Raw genomic sequence first — 26277 nt, forward strand, 5'->3', positions numbered from 1 at the left:
ATAAACTGCCCCCGGAGGCCTTGCATTAGGCATTATGCAGTGTATCAGCTTTGTACATAATACTTCTTTAACTTTGTAATAATTGATCAGCTTACAATGGGTCATGACCAATAAGGATTATAACAATTTACTGGCTCAATATCTGATTATCGATTAACCTCTTGTTGTTTTCTAAATGTCAACATCAGAATACATATTTTGCGTACAAAAAAGAGGACTTAGGAAAATGTGTAATTGAAAACATTCTAATATTAGTGGGAAAAACTCTTTATCTTAAACTGAGTAAAATAATAAAATAGGAAATACTACAATAAAGGGGTTGACCAAGGCTTTAGTTAATTACTAGTGTTGAGCATTCCGATACCGCAAGTATCGGGTATCGGCCGATACTTGCGGGTATCGGAATTCCGATACCGAGATCCGATACTTTTGTGGTATCGGGTATCGGTATCGAAACAACATTAATGTGTAAAATAAAGAATTAAAATAAAAAATATTGCTATACTCACCTCTCCGACGCAGCCTGGACCTCACCGAGGGAACCGGCAGCGTTGTTTGCTTAAAATGCGCGCTTTTACTTCCTTCCGTGACATCACGGCTTGTGATTGGTCGCGTGCCGCACATGTGGCCGCGACGCGACCAATCACAGCAAGCCGTGACGTAATTTTCAGGTCCTCAATGCCTAATTCTAGGCATTCATGATTTTAAAATTACGTTCAGGCTTGTGATTGGTCGCGTCGCGGTCACATGGGCGACGCGACCAATCACAAGCCGTGACGTCACGGGAGGCAGGAGACGCGCGCATTTTTAAAATTACGTCACGGCTTGTGATTGGTTGCGTGCCGCCCATGTGACCGCGACGCGACCAATCACAGCAAGCCGTGACGTAATTTCAGGTCCTGATGCCTATTTCTGCATTCAGGACCTGAAATTACGTCACGGCTTGCTGTGATTGGTCGCGTCGCGGTCACATGGGCGGCACGCAACCAATCACAAGCCGTGACGTAATTTTAAAAATGCGCGCGTCTCCTGCCTCCCGTGACGTCACGGCTTGTGATTGGTCGCGTCACCCATGTGACCGCGACGCGACCAATCACAAGCCGGAACGTAATTTTAAAATCATGAATGCCTAGAATTAGGCATTGAGGACCTGAAAAGTACGTCACGGCTTGCTGTGATTGGTCGCGTCGCGGCCACATGGGCGGCACGCGACCAATCACAAGCCGTGATGTCACGGAAGGAAGTAAAAGCGCGCATTTTAAGCAAACAACGCTGCCGGTTCCCTCGGTAAGGTCCAGGCTGCGTCGGAGAGGTGAGTATAGCAATATTTTTTATTTTAATTCTTTATTTTACACATTAATATGGATCCCAGGGCCTGAAGGAGAGTTTCCTCTCCTTCAGACCCTGGGAACCATCAGGAATACCGTCCGATACTTGAGTCCCATTGACTTGTATTGGTATCGGGTATCGGTATCGGATTAGATCCGATACTTTGCCGGTATCGGCCGATACTTTCCGATACCGATACTTTCAAGTATCGGACGGTATCGCTCAACACTATTAATTACATAAACTGCTGTAAATGTTGTATCATAACACAAAACTAACATTACCCCTTGTTAAATCCCCTTTTGAGGTTACTTCCAATGTTTATTTGCATATAGTGATGACATACAGCAGTAGCATTTGACCATGATCGCTCAGCCCAGCAATTACAGTGGGGAATAAAAGTAATTATTCAGCCACCAATTGTGCAAGTTCTCCCACTTAAAAAGATGAGAGACGCCTGTAATTGACATCATAGGTAGACCAAAACTATAAGAGTCAAAATGAGAAAACAAATCCAGAAAATCACCTTGTCTGATTTGGCAAGATTTATTTTGCAAATTATGGTGGAAAATAAGTTTTTGGCCATTAACAAAAGTTCATCTCAATATTTTGTTATATATCCTTTGTTGGCAATGACAGAGGTCAAACGCTTTCTGTAAGTCTTCACAAGGTTTGCACACACTGTTGGTGGTATGTTGGCCCATTCCTCCATGCAGACCTCCTCTAGAGCAGTGATGTTTTGGGCCTGTGTCACGATCCATTTTTGGATCTGGCCTCTCAGATTAAAACTTTTTTCCTTTCAGGCTATCGAGGGATAATGCAGTTTTTCCCCGATGGCCAGTGGGTGTAATTGCATTGCTGCTGAGTCAGCTGATGTGGGTGGTGACCACTCCCACCATCCTTCAAGAGGTCACCTGATGCATTGGCTGACTGCCAGTGTTAGAAATCATTCTACAGTGACCAAGTTGGAGAAAGGAGCTCGCTGGGTGCAGTTGTGCTTTTGCTGAGTTTACTTTCCTTGTGCCTTATCTCTGCTGTTCAGTGCTTTGCAGCAGAAGGAGCTAAGTGTTGCATGTTTTTTTACCAGTTCCTTTTGGTGTCTGTCTGTCCTTACCTTTTGTTGAATTAGTGCAGCAGTGGGACCAGTGCTCTCACCTGCCAGTTCCCTACTTAGGGATAAGAGCAGGGCAAGTGAGAGACTAGGTGTCCTGCTCGGCAATGGGGTGAAAGAACCCGTATAGGGATGTTAGAGAGATTAGGGTACAGCCTCAGGTGAGTGCAGGAGGTGTCCATTTCCCCGTTCCCTATTGTCAGAGCCCACCATTGTTATTGTGTTCCTGGTGTTCCCCTGGGTGTTGTTTGGTGACCCACCAACTGTTTGGTCACAACACACTGGGTCAGTCACTCCGTGACAGCCTGTCACTGGGCAACACAGACTTTCAACTCCCTCCAAAGGTTTTCTATGGGGTTGAGATCTGGAGACTGGCTAGGCCACTCCAGGACCTTCATATGCTTCTTCCGAAGCCACTCCTTCGTTGCCCTGGTGGTGTGCATGGGATCATTATCATGCTGAAAGACCCATCCACGTTTCATCTTCAATGCCCTTGCAGATAGAAGGAGGTTTGCACTCAAAATCCCACAATATATGGCCCCATTCATTCTTTCATGTACACGGATCAGTCATCCTTGTCCCTTTGCAGAGAAACATCCCCAAAGCATGATGCTGCCACCCCCATGCTTCACAGTAAGTATGGTGTTCTTTGGATGCAACTCAGCATTCTGTCTCCTATAAACACGAGTTTTGTTTCTACCAAACAGTTTTACTTTGGTTTCAACAGACCATATGACATTTTCCCAATACTCTTCTGGATAATCCAAATGCTCTCTAGCAAACTTCAGACAGGCCTGGACATGTACTGGCTTAAGCAGGGGGACATTTCTGCCACTGCAGTATCTGAATCCCTGGCAGCGTAGTGTGTTACTGATGGCAGCCTTTGTTATGGTGGTCCCAGCTCTATGCAGGTCATTCACTAGGTCCCCTTGTGTGGTTCTGGGATTTTCTCACCGTTCTTGTGATCATTTTGACCGCACAGGGTCAGATTTTGTGTTGAGCCGCAGATCAAGGGAGATTATCAGTGGTCTTGTATGTCTTCCATTTTCTTATTATTGCTCCCACAGTTGATTTCATCACACCAAGCTGCTTGCCTATTGCAGATTCAGTCTTCCCAGCCTGGTGCAGGGCTACAATTTTGTTTCTGCTGTCCTTCGACAGCTCTTTGCTCTTCACCATAGTGGAGTTTGGAGTGTGACTGTTTGAGGTTGTGGACAGGTGTCTTTTATACTGATAACAAGTTCAAACAGGTGCCATTACTACAGGTAATGAGTGGAGGACTGAGAAGCCTCTTAAAGAAGAAGTTACAGGTCTGTGAGAGCCCGAAATCTTGCATGTTTTTAGGTGACCAAACACTTATTTTCCACCATAATTTGCAAAATAAATCTTGCCAAATCAGACAAGGTGATTTTCTGGATTTGTTTTCTCATTTTGACTCTCATAGTTGTGGTCTACCTATGTTATCAGGCCTCCCTCATCTTTTTAAGTGGGAGAACTTGCACAATTGGTGGCTGACTAAATACTTTTTTCCCCACTGTAGATCTAATGGCTAAATCCCGGAGTAGCATGTCATGTCTTCATAAAAAGAGCCAGAAAGCAGTAGGACCACCAGGCATCGACTCTGGAAAACCCCATTTTAAAAATTTGGGATATTACTTCTGTGCTTAAGTAGCAATATTGCACAGAAATGAAATCTTATCATATTCCAATACAAGACTATAAGTGCTACACATATTCATTAAAATAGTGCCTTACTACTGATTTACTGAAAGCAATAAAACTGGACTAGATGAAAATATGTTTTATTATAGGGAATAGAACAGCACAGATTGTAGGTTTGACACTTTGTACACTAATCACATAAAAAAGTAGCTAATCAGCGCACATAAAATGGAATATAGGTGAAGTTGTGTTACAGCTCCGAGATAACATGAGAAAGGGAATAACAGTGGTCATGATAAACAGGTGGTTGGGTGATAGAGGGCTGTAAGCCCAATAACTATTCCTTTTCAATTTGTTGCTTTACTTTTCCACCATTGTTATTTTGAGCTATTTCAGAGACCAGGTATATGAATGCCCTTATGATCATGCAAGAACAGCTCCAAATTCTAATAATTTGCAGATTTTATGCTTCTAGTTAGAAAGAAAAACTTGCGAATTTGGAAGGCTAATAAAAATTAGTAACTCAGGGACAATTTTGTTTACAATAAGGGTATGTTTCCACGGTCAGGAATGGCTCAGGATTTGACGCAGGCAAAATCTGCACCAAATCTGCATCTGAGGTCACTGTCAGGTCACCTGCGTTTTTTGATGCTTTTTTTTAATGTGTTTTTTTATGCGTCTTTGATGCGTTTTTTTTATGCTGATTTGAGTGTTTTTGTAAGCTAAATAAAGACATACAAAAAAAATTGTGATGTACTTTCCTTGTCCAACCTCTTCTTTAACATACTCCATTTAAGAATAATGTTTACACACACAGATGGATAGATAGATACATCTATAGATAGATAATAGATAGATGATAGTGAGATGATAGATAGATAGATAATAATAGATAGATAGATATAGCTATAGATAGATAATAGATAGATAATAGATAGATCTATCTATCTATCTATCTATCTATTATCTATAAAAATAATAATAATAATTTTATTTATATAGCGCCAACATATTCCGCAGCGCTTTACAATTATAGAGGGGATTTGTACAGACAATAGACTTTACAGCATAACAATAATCACAGTTCAAAACAGATACCAAGAGGAATGAGGGCCCTGCTCACAAGCTTACAATCTCTGAATATTTATCTATCTATCTATCTATTATCTATCTATCTATCTATCTATCTATCTATCTATCTATCTATCATCTATCTATCTATCTATCTATCTATCTATAGCTCTATCTATCTATCGATATTTCTATCTATCTGTTATCTATCTATTGATATATCTATTGATAGATAGATATATCTATAGATAGCTAGATAGATATATCGATAGATATATCAATAGATATATTGATAGATACGATAGACAGATCTATAGACATATAGACATATGATAGATAGATATATTGATAGATAGATAATAGATAGATAACAGGTGGATAATAGATAATAGATAGATATATCTATAGATAATATCAAGCCCGATGTTTAGTAATAAACATAATAAAATGGTACATAAAGCGTTAGGTCAGGATCACACATGCAAGAAACTCGAACGAGTCTCCCATCTTAATACCCGGCACTACTGCCGGCTCTCGGGAGCAGAGCGTGCGGCTGCATCTATTTCTATGCAGCCGCACGCTCCGCTCCCAAGTGCTGGCGGCAGTGCTGAGTATTAAGATACGAGACTCGTCCGAGTTTCTCGCATGTGTGATCCCGGCCTTAAATGAAGACACACACACGAAATCTGCATTAGGCCGGGGTCACACTTGCAAGAAACTCGCATGAGTCTTGCACCTCAATACCCGGCATTGCTGCTGGCATTTAGGACCGGATGCATGTGGCTGCATGTATTTCTATGCAGCTGGATGCTCCTGTCCGAGTGCCGGCAGCAGTGCCAGGTATTGAGGTGCGAGACTCGTGCGACTTTCTCGCAAGTGTGACCCCGGCATTAAATACAATATCTGTTTGATTTAAAAAAAAATGAAAAGGAAACGGCGTGGGCTCCAGCACAATTTTTTGCGCCAGAGAGGGAAAGCCAGCGACTTGGGGCTGATGTTTATAGCCTGGGAAGGGGTTAATACCCATATGGCTTCCCAGGCTATGAATATTAGCCCGCAGCTGTATACTTAGCCTTTACTGGCTATTAAAATAGGGGGAACCCCCCAAAAAATGACGTGGGGTCCCCCTATAATTTATAGCCAGAAAGGCTATGCAGACAGCTGTGGGATGATATTCATAGCCTAGGAAGGAACCATGGATATTGGCCCCCTCTGGCTACAAATACCAGCTTCCAGCCACCCCAGAAATGCCGCATCTGTAAGATGCGCCATTTCCAGCACTTAGCCTCTCTCTTCCCACTGCCCTGTAGTGGTGGCATATGGGGTTATAAGTGGTTAATGTCACCTTTGTAAGGTTACATTAAGCCGGCTTAGTAATGGAGAGACGTCAATAAGACTCCTACCATTACTAATCCTATAGTTGGTAAAGGGTTAATAAAACACACACACATGCAGAATAAAGTACTTTAATAAAATAAAACACCACACAGTTTTGCCATCTTTATTACACTGGTAATCCAAGCGAAGCCATCGATCTTCTGAAAAAAAAAAAAAAAATAAACCAACAGTATTCTCCCCGTGTCCGATGCAGTCCTTAATAACGAGTGTCCCACGATGAGTCCAGCTATGCTACATCTGCATGCCTGACATCCAGACATAGCAGAGCTTGTAGATGACCGCCGGAGATAACTCTCCAGCGATCACCTACACTCTAGCTCTCGCGGTCAGCTAGCTTAGGGTGACCGGAGATAGCCCCGGTCACGTGTACGGCAGTTCTCACAGTAAGCTAAGTTATCGCGAGAACTGCAGTGGACGCAGACTTCCAGCGGTGTGACAGGTAAGACCTTATTTAAATTAGTAGACATGTGTAGTAAGCTGTGTTTACACAGTTATTACGCATGTGACTAATCATTTGATGCAGTTTTACCGCATCTAATGATAGTCTATGGGAAATTTACTGTGCGGCGATGGAGCATCGCCGCATTGTAAACAGACATGCTGCGTTCTGGTAAGACGCTCCACATGTCCGTTTCCGCGGGTCTGCCGCCTGCGTCTTATAACGCATAGTGGAAATGGGATTTCATGAAATCCCCTCCACTATGCTGTAGCATCTGGACGCTGCGCGTTTGATGCTACGGCTGTACGCAGCATCAAGCACGCAGCGTTTGCTGACCGTGGAAACATACCCTAATGCTGTTTCTTGCACGTATAGAAAATTTCTCTTTCGGATTTCTTCTATAAAAGGGGTTACACTAAAATTTTGATATAAATAACTCACAGGAAGGTTTGTGTCTGTAGATGGTAAACCAAATTGTAGGAAAACACAGAAAAAGCATCTGCAGCCTGCAACACACTGATCCCCCAAACATCAACCTAAAGTTTCACAAGAGTGACTTAGAAACTTAAATTTTAATGCCCTGGAGGGGCCAAGTCAGAATTGGGACCTCAGTTCAATTGAAAATTTGTGACTGGACTTAAATAAAACTTTTCTTTTTTAACAGTCCCAAAGCAACTTGACAGAACTTGAAAAGTTTTGCAAAGAAGAATGTTAAAACATTGCTGCTCACATAGGCACCAGCATATAACTATTGTGTGAGGAACTGCAAAACACTGCCTTGATATAAATGCCAGCCCAGCACACACACGCAAATACATACATACTTATATAAATACATACACACCATTCATAAATACACAAATACATACATCCACTTACATAAGTACATATGTAAAAAAAATAACTAATTTAGAAACTGATGACAGTAAAATGCAGTATATAAAAGAGTTAGGACAGGGCCATGTCTGCCATTATGTAGCATCCCCTCATCTTTTTACAACAGTCTGTTAATGTTTGGGAAGTGAGGAAACTAGTGATGAATGCAAGTGCTCATTACTTGAGTTTGCCTGGGGTGTTAGAGTATGCACGAGTATCGCGGGTACTCAATTGACATGTTCAAGTCCCTGCGGCAGCATTTCTTGCGGCTGTTAGACCGCCACAAAACATGCGGGATTGCCTGACAAACATGGACAATCCCCGAATGTTTTGTGGCTGTCTAACAGCCGTGGAACGTGCGGCCACAGGGACATGAACATGTCACTTGAGCACCCACGACACTCAGTGCATACCCGAGCACCCTAGACAAACTCAAGTAACAAACACTTGCACTTATCACTAGAGGAAACCAATTGCTGGTGTTTTGGTAGAGGAAGGTTTTCCCATTCTTGTCTAACATAGGATTCTAGCTGCTCAACAGTCCACAAATTTTTAGAATCTCTGAAATTTGTGATGATATTATGTACTGTAGATAGTGGGATAGTCAAAGTCTTTGCAATTTTATGTTGAGAAACATGTTTCTAAAATTGTTCCACAATTTTTAGATGCAATTGTTCACAGATTTTTGAACCTCTGACCATCTTTGCTTCTGAGAGACTCTGCCTCTCCAACATGTTTGAAAGCAGTCATGTGACTTAGTTGAAAATTAGCCTTTCTGCTTTTTCATTAGTACTACTTACTTCTCTAGCCTTTTGTTAACCATGTCAAAGCTTTTTTGAAATGTGCTGCTGCCATCAATTTCTAAATGAGTTAATTTTTTCAAAGGAAATGGAACTTTTAACTTCTGACATGTGTTCTCTGTTCTGTTGTGAATAAAATATGGCTATTAGAAATTTCCAAATCATTGCATTCTTGTTGTCTAGTGTCTAGAGTCCCAACTTTTTTGGAATTGTGGTTATAAATATGGACACTTATACACCCACACAAATGCACACACACACACACACACACACACACGTATATGAATGTGCATATATTCAAGCCAAAGTCAGTTGGGCCACAACATTTGGAAGAATATGTTCTCTAATTCCGAAAATACAAAAGGGAGGTCATGAGCAAGATTGCTTTGAATGTAGTAGAAGACATTATGCACTAACTAAATGCAAAACTGACTATGATATATAGTAAAGTTATCTAAACAAGTGAAATAGAAGTGGGCCCAAAACTCATCCTGCAATATACATGACTACTTAGATGAGCAATTTCACTAGTAAGAGAAAATAAACTACTACAAGACAGCAAAATCTCCTAAAAGTTTCTCCAGGCAGAAATGGTGGAGGTCAACATTCTTGAAAGTCTTTACTTCATTTTTGCCATAGGACTCTGGTGAGCCCATATACTGGTATATATAATTAGTTTGTCTAGCTAATAAATGTTTGTGGTTGAGGGCATTATAAGTGCAACATTTACCAAATTCCAAGCATTACTTTAGCTGTCATGGTAAGTTTTATCACAGTAGAGTGAGGCATGTACATGTATTTCCTAAATTAGCTCTTCAGTACATTAACTAAAGCTGTAAAGTTTTATGGATCAGCAATGCAAAACAAAACTGCAGTATGGTCCTCGGGTACAAAACCTATGTAAACTATTGACAGCTTGGGAAGAGAAAATTCATCAGAAATTTAATGAGGTGAACGAAGGGCATAAAAACTAAAGGTTAAAACAATTAGCATGGCTGGTCACCTAAATTAATAGCAGAAACGGTAAGAATGCCAGCATTTAATTGACACTTCTATATCCTGGTATTAACATGAACAAGACCCATTTAAATATGTAAGTGAGTACAATTGATCACAATGGTAATAGAAACAAAACTGTACCAAATTACTGCTGATAAGAACAATACGTCCTATTAGAAAGAGAAATAACCGCTTACACATTTTATTTTACATTTTAATGACAGTACATTTACTATTGATAGGGTCAGAAATTATAAAACGCTCCTGCAAGCAATCAGAGAAGGTCATTCATGAGAGCGCAGAAGTGCTGCTCGCACTGTAAATATTCTGATCCACTCATTCTTACAGGAATGTACAAGGCGGAGTGTGAGAGTTTAATGTCAAGGAGCATAGATGCCAAAATGTACAGTATAGGTGCATTTATTTATCAAGATTTAACATGGCAACATCTATTTATGCAATATTATGAAAGCTTATGAGCAATTCTATATCACAACACGTTTCCTGGATATAACATTGCTGGATTATCCTTGAGATAGTCAATCAATGTCTAATCTGTGCTGGCCCGATCCTCAGGACAAATAACAATGAGGGATATTTGCAGGACATTTTCAAGATATGTGATAAATAACTGATTTCTGGGGGCTCTCTGCTGGGCCCTTCCAATCAAGGCCCCTCAATCATTAGACTGGAATCCCAAACTCTTCATTTCTACATACTGCCCCCTATCTGTAGGAAGGAGGAGCTTGAATTGAGAGATGGTTGAAGATGCACTCTACAGCTCCATTTCAAGTCTATGAGGGTTAACCAAATTGTCTACATCAGTCTGAAAAATTTACTAGAAATGACATAGTGTATGCTTGATGATCAATGCATTCCTCACTGACTGAAGTACTTGGGGATGGGGGTCCAAGACCCCTGTTCCAGTGATTGAATACTTCTCAGCCATGGAGGTCCCAGTACCCAGACATTATTCTAGGGGCATAAGACTAATTGTTTCAGCAAATGAGGATTGTGTAGTTTACCATTAGAATGAAAGCCATTTAAGTCAGATGTTGCTTCCTCAAAATTACGGGTCTATATCTTGAACCATTAAAGTGGTTTTCTCACCATTATCACCATCATCAATCAAAAAACAGCAACTTCATAATTTACCTTTTGTAAAAATCATCTCCATTCTGAATCAGATATTGCAAGGAGCACAGTGTTGACAAGCTCCTTATTGTTATAGGCCTTGCAAGTAGAGATGAGCAAACATACAGTAAAAAAGTTTATGTTTGGGTTCGCTGGGTTTGACGAACATACAGTAAAAAGTTAATTTTGGGTCCGGAATTGACAACAAACTTGACCCCGGACACAAACCCAATAGAAGTCAATGGGGACCTGAACTTCGGTGCTTTAAAGTAGCTGTAAAATGGTCATAATGGGGGCTAGGGGGCTGCAAAAGTAAGCTAAATGGGGTAAGAGCAGGACAATTGCCTTGCAAAAAAAGTGAATAGGGAAATAGCTTAAAGGGGTTCTGTCACTGTAGTAATCATTGGAAAAATAGGAAGAAAATGAATAACAGAAAAATGTTAATAGTGCCCCCACAGAGACTGAGGCTAGCTACTTCCAGTCCAGCAAAAAAGTTTACCCACATGGGGCAGAGTACCCCTACATTATCAGCTTAGAAATGTCACCCACACACCATAGGACAGAGTACCCACAGCAGCTTAAAGGACAGTACTCCCACAGGTGAGGGATGCAGAGTACACACAGCTGCTTAAAGGACAGTACTCCCACAAGTGGAGGGGTGCTGGGTACACAGCAGCCTTAAGCTATGTTCACAAGTTGTGTTTTTGCAGGGTTTTTTTGCTTCGTTTTTTATACAAATTTTAAACTGTTTTTTACAATGCCGGCAAAGACTATGAGATTTCATAAATCTCATTCACGCACATTGGTTTTATTTTCCAAACTGATTTGGAAAACTGCTGCGTTTTTTAAAACTGCAGCATGTCACTTCTTTCAGGGTTTTTCACTGAAAGGAAGCAATGGGTAAGTGCAAAAACGCAACAAAAAACACAGATATCAGTTTTTGCTGAAAAAACGAAGGAAGTTAAACCAGGTTTAACTTGGTTTAAACTTTATCAATATGCACAAGAGACAGCAAAAAACACAGCAATAAAAACGCAGCAAAAATGCAGCAAAAACTGTTTTTTTGTAAGCAGCTTAAATGCAGCTTACAATTTTCAGCGACAAAAGCGTAACTTGTGAACATAGCCTAAAAGACAGTACTCCCACGGGGGGGGGGGTGCAGAGTACACCCAGCGTTTTTTAGCACAGTACTCTCACAGATTAGTTTGCAGAGTACATGCAGTGACTTTTACCACATAAATAGAACATATAGGGGTTGCAGAGTACAAGAGGATAATAGTGGCAGCACTTGTGGTCTGGCCTTTATACAGGCCGGGTCACGTACTGCACCGGCCAATCATAGTCATGCCAATACTTAGCATGGTTGTGATGACTCCGAAAATGCCTACAGTCTAAAAGCTTGTTGATTGGCTGCGTGGCAACCTTTCAACAAGCTTTATTAAACTGCTGAACCTGAACACAAAACTAGACATACAGTGAAATATCCATGTTCAGTGTTCGGTACCGGACACTTGGTGTTTGGTACCAACCCCCAACTTTCCGGTTTGGGTTTGCGCATCCCTACTTGCAAGTGCTACTCTGAATCTTGTTGGATCACTGGATCTGGCTAGCTTCAGAATCTCTGAATTTCTCAGCTTTCTCAGAAACAGAGCTGCCTCTTGCAGAATCAGTCAGCGCACAGGTTGGACCACTGGCTGTCACAGGTGTGTTAGAGGCTGCAGACAGTTGCACTACATCTCGCTGCAGAAGGTCTCAGTGGTTGGCTACTTCCTAGTTCTTCTGACTTTAGGACCCAGTGGCAACCTTACCCGGCTCTATTTGACACACCTGGACCGACGTGTTTATAACTCCTATGTTGCTGCTGGGAGTGACTGTTGGTATTTCCATTTCCCTGTTGAGGCTTGGAGCTATAGCAGTTGGCTATCTTCCTCTTTGTTGTTTGGAGGACATTTGTGTTTCTCTCTGAGTCAACTCAAGCTAAGTGTTCCCCATGTTTGTGTATCCCATCTGTCTTTAGTGGTAGTGGGTATTGACTAGTTTTTCATCTTGTCCTTCCCTATGCAGGGCTTATTGCCAGGGTCAGGCAGGGGTTAGGTATCCTGCTCCGTGATCTGTCTAGGGGTCTTCACCCCTCCCTTCCCTAGTGTTGGGCTCCCTTCCCTTTATCTCTTTGTATTGCACTTAGTCTTTTCTACACTGTGCGTGAACGTGGCATAACAATGTTTCTAGTCCAAACTGTTAACCTTTCAGGAACATCTCCCCCCGTGAAGACAAAAACTGTGAGGGAGAAAGAAGGGAGCAGTTTGCTACTGTATCATGAAAACAAAATTTTAAATGAGAACTTTAATATGAAATGAGCATGTCACATAATGGATGTCATTAAGTGCATTGCTCATTACAAGAGAGACCTCTGATAATTGCACTCATAATGTGGATACATTTTTAGCCCCTAATACTAAAAAGTGGATCTTCTCATTCGCGAGCTACATATTTGTTTTTCTACTGACCATTCAGGGCCTGTTGATTCTTTAACAACTGCAGAACAACCTATGTTTATGCCTTTTCATCAAAAATATCAAATCCATAGCTTCACCTAAAGCAATCAAATTTGAATTATGGTTGTGTTTTCTGCAGGAAATAATAATCCACTAAATTCCCAGTTCGCCATACTTTTATGTCCAGCTGGTGTGAGCAGTTGTCCTTGGAGCATAAAGCAGCAGTGCAAGTAGCTGGGAACCGTTTCAGATATGCACCACTTAGGCACAGCATGGTGAACACCTCTACATTACATGAGACCTGGATGAGCCTGGTAAGTATATAGTTATATTCTTATAATACTGCAAGACATGAAAACAATACAAAGTATAGTAAAATAATACAAGATGTTGAAGATGATCATTCATTATTGGATTATAGCAGATTTCTCTAAAGATTTCACTGTTTTAGAGTTCAAAGAAACCCTTCAAGTTCCCTTGGCTGAGTTTTATTTTTTAGTAAAGAATACATTAGAAATGTATTTGTTTTTAGACCAGAAATTGTGATATCTTCCTCAAGGAGCCCTGAATTTCCATCTTTCAGCTCTTTTGCTGGTACTTTGAGATGTTCATTTAGGAGCTCTACTCAACTTTCGCCACTCGGCATTTTTATCTGAAAGGTGCAGACTTAATATTTTTGGAGGACAGGCTGTATAATGTGATGTCTGGGATATTTCACCACGTGAAATGGGACAGTTGACTCATCCACAAAGCATGCAGGTTAATTAACAGAAGTTAAAATGCTTACTGGAAAGGAAATGCTGAGACGTGGGGCCAAAATCCCTGTGGGCTTCATGCAATTGTCTGATGCGCTCATCAATGGACACCTAGGAGGGAAGGAATAAGAAGAAGAGATTATTTCAACATGTAATGATGAGTGGCAATTAGGGAAGCAAGATATTATTGCTCTGTGAGCCTTAGGGTCTCAGGCAATGAAATGCTGTGTCAGGAATCTTAAACTCTAAAGAAAATGCGTTTTTCTTTTATTATTGTTTGCAATACACTGCCTCGTTTAAACTCGGGGACAATTGAAACCACTAGAAAACAAATTGCTATTTTTCTATAAGCCATTAAACCAAAAACCATATGTCAGCCCTTTATGACCTAAGGCTACCACATTAAGTGGTAAAGGTAAAATCTTGCTTACTCAGCCTAAGTTCCTAAGTGTGTGGTCCTGTTGTATAAACCTATATTGTTATAATTTGTTTTTATCTCTAAATCACCAGGGCATAAAAATAAGAGGCAAGGAAGCAATTGATGCTGTACGGGGATAGTTCTAGTGATAGACGCTATAACATAGCGGGGCTAACAGCTTGAGTCTAATTTATTACAATATCAGACAGGGGCAGACATTTTTATAGAAAAGGGACTAATCTTAAATAATCTTTGTGCAAATTGTACAATGTAAAGAGAGAAGGTGAGAGCGCAGATACAAAACTGCTGCCACAGGGTCATACGGTCTCTTTTGAATTGCACAGTATCTCTTAAAGGGCTAATGCAAAAGATAATTAAAATATTTCTGCAGTAATATTGCTTTAATTTATTAATTTATTACAGTTATTTACATATATAATTATACAATTCAGCCCATTGTAATTTGTTAGGGCAGAGACATATCTACACTGCTCCTCTTAAAGGGAACCTGTCAGCAGGATTTTGCTCAGTAACCTACAAAATGGCTGTGCAAGCGCAGTATCATCTATTGACAGGCGATATATGCTACTGTGCATGCGTTGCCGCCATTTTGCTGGAGAAAAAAAAATTGGGGTGCAGCAAAATGACCTCTACTGCAAATGCGCTGCCACCACAAATTTGATGAAGTTAAATATATATATATGTTTTACCCGACAATATTATATGCATTATGTGATACATGATACTGCGCAGGCATCGCCGCCGGTGCCATTTTGCTGAGTGTAATTTTTTTTCTAACCTCACAATATTATATGCATTACGTAAAATAGGGGGCAGGATCAGTAACCTGTCATAAGCCATACTGATGAATATGTAAGCTGAGCACCACATAAAGTCCAGTCCACAGGCCGCCGCGGAGTACGAGAATCTCATTGGCTGAAAACTACAAATAAAGATTGAACAACAACCACAAGACGGATTTCATCAACCAAGGTATAACTTTAATCAGTATAACGGTGCCAACCTGACACTGTCTGTAGGTTACTGTGCACAATCCTGATAACTGGTTCGTTTTAAGGCTATAGGTTGCTACCCAGTTTTCTGAGTAACCTGTGGAAGGTCACAGAACCCTCTTAACCAGATATTTTTTTAATTGGTTAGACCTCCATACAAAGACAATGCTCATATGATTATATTTAACTGCTCCTATGATCATACTTAAAGGGAATCTGTCAGAAATGTAATGACTGACAGTCTGCTCTCCTGATCTACATATTTCACTGGTAATACCCTCTTTCATGTAAAATAAATTCTGGAGGCAGATTCTCAGTGATATCTAGTTCCAGCCTATATATCTGAACAGATAATTTACATATTAAGTAAAATGTGGATTTCTCTGGAATAAGACACCAGTTAGCACAATATCATTATATTCAGCTTCCTATAAGCCCATGTAGTTAGCTTAGGAGGGGAGATCCTACTGACAAATTCCCTTTAATTACATTTGTCACTACAGGCACTTAACACATAAAGGTTGGTGGAAATGGAAGACCATGTAATGTGTATGAGGGCCTCCTTCACCTTTCTTAAATAATGCCTTGGCAAGAAGGATCAGGCATTCTGAATTTCAGTGCTTGATATTTTTCTTCTAGGAGATAAGCCACCTTCAGACACTGTCTGGCAGCATCTTACTCCATTGCCTTCTTTGAAAACACATGCACTCTTCAACCAGCTCAACCAGTTGGGGCAGATAACTGGTGACCAAACAAGTGCTCAGCCAACTGTTTTCTAAGGTATATAGACACCTTTAGAGAGTTGATCAGTGAGCAAGGGCACATGTCAACTTCAAAATTTGACCTAATATGAAGACGTCACAGAGCATGAGGAGCTAATCTGATTCATGGGTTGTTTTGGGGGGAAAGATTTAATATAACCTACATTTTTTTAAACTCTGGTAGCAGGAGCCCAACGTACATATAGAGATAGCTGCCAACCAATGATTAAGACTATTTTTTTTATTGTTACTCTATGTTATTATCCAAATAAAAATTTGCTCTCTATGGCTTCCTATTTGAGAACCTGAGAAAAAGCAAGAGAAAATATACATGAGCACTAGACAAACATACACAGGGATGAACAGGTTGTGAAATTATTCCGATACTTGGAACACTTGTTTCTGGAAATGTTTCATTACATCAGAAATTCCATGTTGTAAATGTCTCCCTGATATAAATACCTGGTAGAAATAGTGAGCTCTGCTTATTGCTAAGTGAACTATATTTATGGTATTTCTTCAGTGCAAAATATTAAATCTGCTATTTGTATGCTTGGCACAAGGAGAAGCGGGTTTAAGAATCAATAAATCTACTATGATTAAATAAAATAAAATAGGATCTTGGCCCAGTTTTTCAATATGTCATGTAAACATATTTGCTGTGTAAATACCTCACCGCTCCAATAAGAAATCTATCAAATAGCAAATTAAATTATGTGAATTATAGAACATGAGAAAAGGATTGGTTTTACACTACCAGTGCTAAATGTATGTAACTCAGAGGTGGAAATAATGGTGGTAATAAGGGGTAAAGGATCAGGATCTATTTATCTTTCTATCTAGGACTGGAACAAAAATTGTCACCCTAATCTTTTTAATCTACCACCAATTCCCAACGAAGAGCAGATCATTTAATATATTTGCTATGGTCCAGTTATCACAATGGATGGCAGGGAACATAATCCACTACATCTTATAATAAGACCATTAACCCACTTTTCTAGCTAGGTGCCAAGTAACCCACTCCTAACAGGATATATCACTAACCTTTCTAGATGGTTGGTAGAAAAGATAACCTTTCCCTTCATCTCACTGGCTACACGTAATTTTGGCCACTCGAGGAGCACGTAGAACATGGCCAATTACTTCTCCAGATATTCCCATTGGAAAACTTAAGATATCATTTACCCTTTCTTATTATCAGACTTTAGAGAATTTAAAGAGGTTGTAAAGTCATATAATATTGATGACCTCTCCTTAAGATGAGTTAGCAATATCAGATTAGTGGGGACACCCGGCACTCTCACCAATCATCTCTTAGTTCTGGCGGCTGACAGATGTAAACATTGAACAGAGCCTGACGCCATTCAATGTGCATCGGCCACTGAAAATCTCTTCCTTTTTAAGAGAATAAGGAGGTAACAGCAGATAATCAGTAGGGGAGCTGTGTGTCCCCATCAATAGGACATTGATGATTGCAAGGACAAGTCATCAATAAAAAAAAACTCGGGCTACCCCTTTAGTCTAGTCTATACTCTCATTGCTCATTATTTAATCTTCCAACCAACCTCATTAAAGATAATGGCATATAACTAACCTCTTTTTCCACTAGCTCTCCCTAGTAGATGATAGCTTGTGACAAAGCACATTCATATGGGTAACGTACAAGCCAGGGAGACAAACACCTGAATCTGACAGGTCCTCATTCAGACTAGGAAAGCCTTCTCTGACCCTGGTCTGTCCCTGTATGACTCTGGAGCTTGACACCCTAAGATAATGCAATGGCTCCCCCACTTGATGGTAGCTTACCCTGAATGTCACTAATAACTCCTTAGAATTGAGAGTCCTCAGTGGTTGATACCTTTTAATGGCTAACTGAAAAGATGGTAACAAATTGCAAGCTTTCGAGACTACATACGTCTCTTCATCAGGCAAAGACTAAAACAAATTCTGAAGAATCACATATTTATGCACAACATAGCATAGGAAAAAAAAAAAAAAAACCATGGATAAGCCAGGTGACATGAAGCAGAATTACCATGGGTGATAAACAGTTACGTCCATAAATATTGGGCCAATTCTTAGATAAGGAATGTTTTATTGTCCTGTGATTAGGGTCTGTTGTGATGACCCCCACATGGTCTGATGGGCAAGTTCCTTAATTGATGTAAAAAGACATAAATCCGTGTGACACATTCATTCCTGCAGTTAGAGTGTCAAAGGTCGTCATCAGTTTATATTCCCAGACTCTCCTGTCTTTCTGCGAATTGAAGTTACTTTTTAGTACAAGTAATTTCATGTCCATAATGATATAATAATATAATAAGATATATTTCTTTCCTGTACTAATAACTCCTAGGATCACTAGAGTAGCACTTCCCTAGGGGGTAAAGGAATCACGCACAAAACAACTGCAACCAACATAAACTACAGCAAAGTGAATTATTATTATTATTATTTATTTATACAGCGCCATTAATTCCATGGTGATGTACTTGAGAAAGGGGTTACATACAGGGTTACAAATATCGTTTACAGTAAACAAGTTTACAGTGACAGACTGGTACAGAGGGGAGAGGACCCTGTCCTTGCGGACTTACATTCTATGGGAATGAAACCAATAACGTATATCACAAGCAGGAAACACCAGTAATTGAAAGTATTTAAAGCTGCACTCAAAAGGTAATAGGACAGACAAAAAGATTAAATGAAAAACACTTTTTACCCAAAACCAACAGAAACAAAGATAAGAGAACTAAAACACCGAAAGAAAATGTTTATTTGTTGTGGCTCAGCAGGAAGTGATGGCGACCACCAAATCCAGAAGCATGACACAGCCCCTTCTTTTAACTAGACTCTCATTAACATAACCTACTTTCTCTCCTCAATAGACTCAGATAAATATAGCCATGTACATAGCAATTATGATCATTATTTTGAATGATTTTATGCATTTTAGTGATAATTGACCATATAAATAGAATGATAAAAAAAGTGAAGTATATTGTTCATTCTTACCTTTATTATCACATCGTTTTTGTCATATTAATGACTTGTGAGTTGTGACATGTAAGTGGTCATTCTCAGATGTGTTTTACTGTATGATTATGTTACATGTATACTTTTCTGAAGAACTTCCTATTGATTTACAAATTGTTTTTGCAATGATAATAAGGTCTCACTCGGTTAATCTCAGCTTCAGCAGGGACACAACAATAATTTCTGATTGTAATCTGTTCCGCCAGGTGAAAAATTGATTGGACATGCTTAAAAAAAAATCCTGGCAAATAACCTCCATTGTCACACTTCTAGTAAGTAATGATAATCAGCTAAGAACTTCCCAGCAGAATGGTCTTTTGGGAAAACGTGGCATTTTTTGCAAGTTTATCTGCAACCAGCTTCAGAATTGTCATTTTTAGAACATTCACTAGTGCTTACTGTGCTTGTCTTTATAAAAAGTCAATTAAAATCTACATGCTATCTTTTCTATATATGAACTTGACAGACACTAATTCCTACATCTAATTTGAAGGATACAAGAAGCTTATTATATATCTATACAAGTCCCAAATCACTACACACAGCTAAGATCACATGCTAATGGTTGCTGCTTAAAAGGCCTCAAGGCAAGGATGACAACTCATCTGAATGGCCAACGTGTAATATTACACTATAGTATTGTCGTAGGGAATGTGTGAATCTGGTTGGTAAAATTCCTTAATGCAAATTTGAACAAAGCCCAGTAATCCATATGATGCTGTAATACCATCAGTATAAAGGACATTGAACTTTGAAGTGTCTGTCAAACATCACCGGCAAGTATTAAGTTTAGATTTCCCAAGAAGAAAACAGACAGATATTGTTCAGTTGAACTAGTTTCTCACCCTGCCCAAATATTACAGTCATCATTCCATGTATACTGACAGCAGAGTAACGAAAAGACATCAGGTTTGTTGTATCTTGTCTCGTCAGGCGGGTAGCTTGAAGTTTTCATGATTTTTTGCCAACGACTTGTCCCCAGTTATTGAAGCTTATGAAAGCTGACTTAATTCATATTCCCATTGAGAAATATCAATACCAATATGCCGCGTTATTAAAGTGACTTAATGAAGATACTACACTTGAATGCTTGCCAATGTATTAGTAACTGCAAAGTAGATTCATCACAGTCTAGGAAATGTGATTATCTCTAGCAGATATAGGCAGTAGAACTACCATCATGTCCGCTGTATGGGTTTTATTCTGTGTTTTTAGGATCATGCTCTACACCCATCAAATACTCATTCCTATATGTTCCAAAGGACTAGAACATGTCTGTTTATAAATTATAAACATTTCAAGAGAGCATTCAAGATAAAGACAACTGGAAGAAGAAAAGCCTCCCAGACAATGTCAGAAAAACAACTACTACTTTTTCTTCTAATGATATCGAAATTATGTTGATGTGGATCTTGTAGGGAAAGGACAGGTGCACATTGGCACTCTGCATTAATATCTGCATATAGCCGTTTTATAACCATTAGTGATGAGCAAATATACTTGTTACTTGTTATTTCCCGAGCACGCTCGGGTGTCCTCCGAGTATTTGACTGCTCGGAAATTTAGTTTTCCTCACCTCAGCTGAATGATTTACATCTCTTAGCCAGCTTGATTACATGTGAGGATTCCCTAGCAACCAGACAACCCCCACATGTACTTATGCTGGCTAACAGATGTAAATCATTCACCTGCGGCGATAAAAACTAAATCTCCAAGCACTAAAAAATACTCGGAGGTCATCCGAGCATGCTCGAGAAATCTCGAGTAACAAGTATATTCGCTCATCACTAATAACCATCATTATTGTGACATATAACTAAACTATACGACAATACATTGATATTAATGCCATGGAAAAAAAGAAAATGTAACGTTTGAAACATAGCTGTAGTCACATCAATGATGGGCACAGTGGTAATCTGGAACTCAAACTGCAGCTAAATGACAGCTGATGCAAAAAAAATATTGGAAGTAGGCACAGAACAGTAAATGCATGTGGAGTGAGTTTGTTTTGTGTTACATATATAACAGTCTGTGTAATAGTATTGTGAGTCAGGTTTGTGTTAGCCAGTGCTGTGTCGGAGAGTTGGTATAAAATGGACCGACTCCGATTCCTAAAATATATAATACATTGGGTACAGTAGCACAATGCAGGATGTGCTGTAAATGTTTTCATAATTTGGGAAAGTTATAAAACGTCCTATAAATTCTTGTTCTGTTCCTGATCTAAAGATCTCGGCTTTTAGTTGAGATGAATCTGTGCTGCACTTTATGCACATGCTCAGTGGTGTTAGCATGTGCTAGTATGTTATATTTCTGCAGTATTTACAAGGTTAATTATGCATGATAAATGTCCACCTGATGAAGATGGTACTTCCGTTGAAACGCGTTGTGGCTTAAACCCCATTCTGGTGTCAGAGTTTCCTTTCGGCGCTCCTTTGACCGAGTTTCACCCTTTTCCTGTTTCTGTCCTCCTTCGGAGGTGTTCGGCTGGAGCTGTGGGGGACTGTGCGCCCTCCCCTCACTAGGGCTACCTATCTAGCGCTCCTAAAGAATCCACCTTTTACTGAATTATGCATGATATGACTTCTTCGTATCCAAGCGTTGCCACAGACTCAGACTGCTGAAAACAGCATGGTCCAGTTGCCAGGATTATTGGGAAGCTGTAGGAATTTTGATTGGTTTATTTGCTTTATTATGTGCTCTCTTTAAGGTCAAGCTTGGAAAAAATTCCAACCAATGTTATTCAATTGGGCCGCATTATTTTTATGCAGACATGTCAAAAAATTGCAGCATGCACTATGTTTTTCAACATGCTCCTACTCAAAGCCATGAGTGCGCAAAAAAATTGGATCCCATATGAGTCAACCCCACAGCATTCTATTTTTAAGGACAAATTGCAATTCTGTAACATAGGAAATTGTACTTGGCCTTGTAAATTTTAATAACTGCTGATGTATAAAAATGATTTCCATACAGATGCCATGAGGATGGCATACGGATGGCAAATTAAATAAAAATCAGCTGTTTTTTCAGGATGAAACCTGGGAGATATTTTAAATGCTCATATGAACTTGGCCCAATAGCTTTTTTGCATCCGTTGCAGCAACAAATATACTTTGAATACATTAGAAACTATGCTAATTATGCAAATTTTAATAATTAGAGGTTTACTAAAGGTGGTTTTACACTTTAGAATAACATTGTAATATTCACATTCACAGTCAGCGTTTTCTTTTAGTGCCTAAATATAAAATAAGAATAAAAAGTTCTCACCGCCAGGAATCTTTTCTAAACAAATATCATATTCTGTAACTTTCTACTTCTGAGACCTGTTCTTTTATCATTCATGATTTTATAACTCTGTAAAAAGCTTCGGTGTACTTTCTCTTTGATATTCCATTTATTTTCCTGCCGAAGAAAATGCTGATGACTGGCTCAGATCTTGTCTGGATTAACAAACTGCAGTTGATATGCAGGGCAGATGGCAAACTTCATCACAAGATTTTATTACTTTTTATTGACTTAGACATGTAAGAAATGTTTGCCTTGTCTTAAAATGGTAAAGTTAAGCTCTGACAGTCTATGAATGGTTAGATACTAAGTTCACTACATTTCTCCAGCCACATATCAAAATGACAATCACACAATCCTCCACAATATGCATACGATACAACCAAGGCAAAACTGGAGCACAAAATGTGATCGGGGAGTAAATGAGTTTCTGTAAGAAATAATCAAAGTAATTTGAAATCTGCTAAATTGCAACACAGACATCATTAAAACCTGGGCTACATGGAGACTTTTTGTAGTGCTACTGATTGATTTTATCTATCGAATGACATCTGCAGTCTGCACAATTACATGTAACTCAGTGTATTGCTTTGGATTTCAGCTTTAGCCTATTAGGTTAAATCAATCAGCAGTGTTTCTATAAGGCTACAGTGCACACTTTGCATATAAGTTGTGGATTTACTACAGATATTTTTCACTAAAGGTACCTTCACACTGAACAACTTAACAACGATAACGATAGCGATCCGTGACGTTGCAGCGTCCTGGATAGTGATATTGTTGTGTTTGACACGCAGCAGCGATCAGGATCCTGCTGTGATATCGTTGGTCGGAGCTAGAAGGCCAGCACCTTATTTCGTCGCTGGATCACCTGCTGACATCGCTGGATCGGTGTGTGTGACGCTGATTCAGCGATGTCTTCACTGGTAACTAGGGTAAACATCGGGTTACTAAGCGCAGGGCCGCACTTAGTAACCCGATATTTACCCTGCTTACCATTGTAAATGTAAAAAAACCCAAACACTACATACTCACATTCCGGTGTCTGTCGCGTCCCCCGGCATCCGCTTCCCTGCACTGTGTCAGCGCCGGCCGGCCGTAAAGCAGAGCACAGCGGTGACGTCACCGCTCTGCTTTAGGGCCGGTGCTTACACAGTGCAGGGAAGCGGACGCCGGGGGACGCGACAGACATCGGAATGTAAGTATGTAGTGTTTGGGTTTTTTCACATTTACACTGGTAACCAGGGTAAACATCGGGTTACTAAGCGCGGCCCTGCGCTTAGTAACCCGATGTTTACCCTGGTTACCCGGGGACTTCGGCATCGTTGGTCGCTGGACAGCTGTTTGTGTGACAGCTCTCCAGCGACCACACAATGACGAAACAGCGACGCTGCAGCGATCGGCATCGTTGTCTATATCGCTACAGCGTCGCTTAATGTGACGGTACCTTAACAAGCAGAATACAGTAACAGCAATGTAGATAAGATTTAAAGAAGCACTCCCATCAAAGTTTTTATCCTCTTAATATTTTGTGGTTAATCATATTAGAGCTTTTTGTACTTACATTTGCTCATTTTGCCTTTCTACCCTGCTAATGCTTCTCTTTTCCATTAGGTTTATGACATCACATGATTACAAATTCAGTAGCCAAATCCTTCTAAGCTCTATATAGGAACAGAAGGTTAATTTTCTCTGTATGAGGGAATAAGTCACTGCAAAAGTCACTGGCAGAGGAAAGGAGCAGCTGGGACAGGAGTTGAAGAGGGGGATGATAGATGCAAGTGACTTCCTCTTTCTACATAAAGCAGAGAAAACAGGGATTTACTGGGTATAAAGGCAAAATTACCAATTGTAAGTACACACTGACATATAATATGATGATTGCAATATATCAAGAGAATAAAAACTTTGATGGGAGCAGTGCTTCTTTAAAAAGTGAACTTGTCAAATCAGCTAATGCTATTTACCTGCAGACATAAGGTTAATCTGCTGGTAAATAGCATTAGAAAGGTGCCCAGATGCTTTACTTAAATTGCTGCTCCCAGGAGAAAAAGGACTTTATTCCTCCCAGGAGCTGCCGGCTTTGAGTAATACAGGCATACTGGTACTGGCTACAGTCACCACTCACAGCTAATCTTAGTGGCAGCAATAACCACATCCCAGGCACTTTGGCTGATAGCCGACTCTGCACTGATGTACACTGCGAGCTAACAGTCAAAGTGCCAGGATATGCTTGGAGCTGTTGTTCACAGTACTGTGAGTGGTGACTGTAGCTGCACTGGCCCACCTGTATAACTGAATGCCGGCAGCTCCCAGGAGGAATAGAGTTCATTTTCCCCCAGAAGCCACACTTTGAGTACAGCGGCCAGGCACTTTCATGGTGCTTAATTTATATCTGTAGATTTTCACTGTGGATTTTCCTGTGACTAGCTAGTCACAGTAAAAACCCTCACTGAGCGGAGGAATTGTCACAGTACCCCCTCTTCTATGAAGAAACCTGCAATATAAGACCCTGACCAGACAATCCTCATTTAAAGCTCGAGCAGGGACCCAGGATCTCTTTTCAGGTCCATAACCTCTCCAATGAATGAGGTACTGGAGGGAATTATGGACTTTCTGAGAATCAACAATCTTTTGCACTTCAAACTCCAAACTGTCATTGACAGAAACTGGTGAAGGTGGAGATGAAGAAAACAAAACTGAAGGGACAAACCCTTTTAACAGTCATTTATGGAACACGTTTGAAATGCGAAAAGACGGAGGGAGTTTTAATCTGAAAGCTACTGGGTTGACTACCTCAAAACTCTCCTATAGACCAATAAACTTAGGACCCAAATTCGCTGATGGCACTTTCAATTTAATATTGTTGGAAGAAACCCATACCTAATAACTAACCTTAAATATTGGACCCCCTAAATGTTTCCTATAGGCCTTCTGTTTCTGGCAACGCTGAGCCAACTGAATATTCTTCTGAACTTCCCTCCAGACATCCCCAAGTTTCTGTATGGCAACATCTACTTTACGACAACCAGAACTCATTCTAACATTCTTAGAACCTGGCCTGAACGTGATGAAAAATTGAATCTTCAAAAAATAAGGATCACCTGGCCTGTCTAGGGGTTAAATGTTTACCAGACTCAATATAAGCTAAATATTTATGATCAGTCACAACCGTGATCTGATGAATAGCTCTCTGCAAAAAATGCCTCCATTCTTCAAAATCTAATTTGAAAGCAAACAGCTTACAATTTCCAACATCATAATTTCTCTCAACAGACAAAAATTTCCTAGAAAAAAATACTATTGGCTGTATGATAGTCAGGGTTTTGGTACTTTGAGACAAAACAGCCCCCACCCCAACTTCTGAGGCATCCACCTCTATGATAAACGATTTCTGAAGATCAGGCTGAATCAAAACTGGAGCAGACATGAAGTATTTTTTAGTTTATTAAAGGCCCCAAAGGCATCCAATGACCAAACCTTAAGATCCAACCCCTATGTTTGAGATCGGTAAAAGGTTTAATGATCTGCGAAAAACCCTTAATAAATTTTCTTTAGTAAATGACTAATCCTAAAAAAATGCTGTAGTGCTATAAGTTTGGACTCAATCAATTATAGACTGCACCTTCAACACTTCAGCAGATACAATGAACTCCAGAAATGTTATTTCTTGAACAAAGTAC

General features: G+C 39.9%; 1 protein-coding gene across 7 annotated transcripts in view; it reads right to left on the bottom strand.

Annotated features, from left to right (window-relative positions):
* Positions 1-26277, bottom strand: part of DMD (dystrophin) — a 3762639-nt gene that overhangs the window by 517541 nt on the left and 3218821 nt on the right. For all 7 annotated transcript variants that reach the window (XM_077296691.1, XM_077296689.1, XM_077296692.1 and 4 more), the window contains one exon: positions 14102-14180. In XM_077296691.1, the coding sequence (XP_077152806.1) occupies positions 14102-14180 (79 nt within the window). The remainder of the gene's footprint in view (positions 1-14101; positions 14181-26277) is intronic.

This window comes from Ranitomeya variabilis, chromosome 3, assembly GCF_051348905.1.
Source record: "Ranitomeya variabilis isolate aRanVar5 chromosome 3, aRanVar5.hap1, whole genome shotgun sequence".
Taxonomy (NCBI): domain Eukaryota; kingdom Metazoa; phylum Chordata; class Amphibia; order Anura; family Dendrobatidae; genus Ranitomeya; species Ranitomeya variabilis.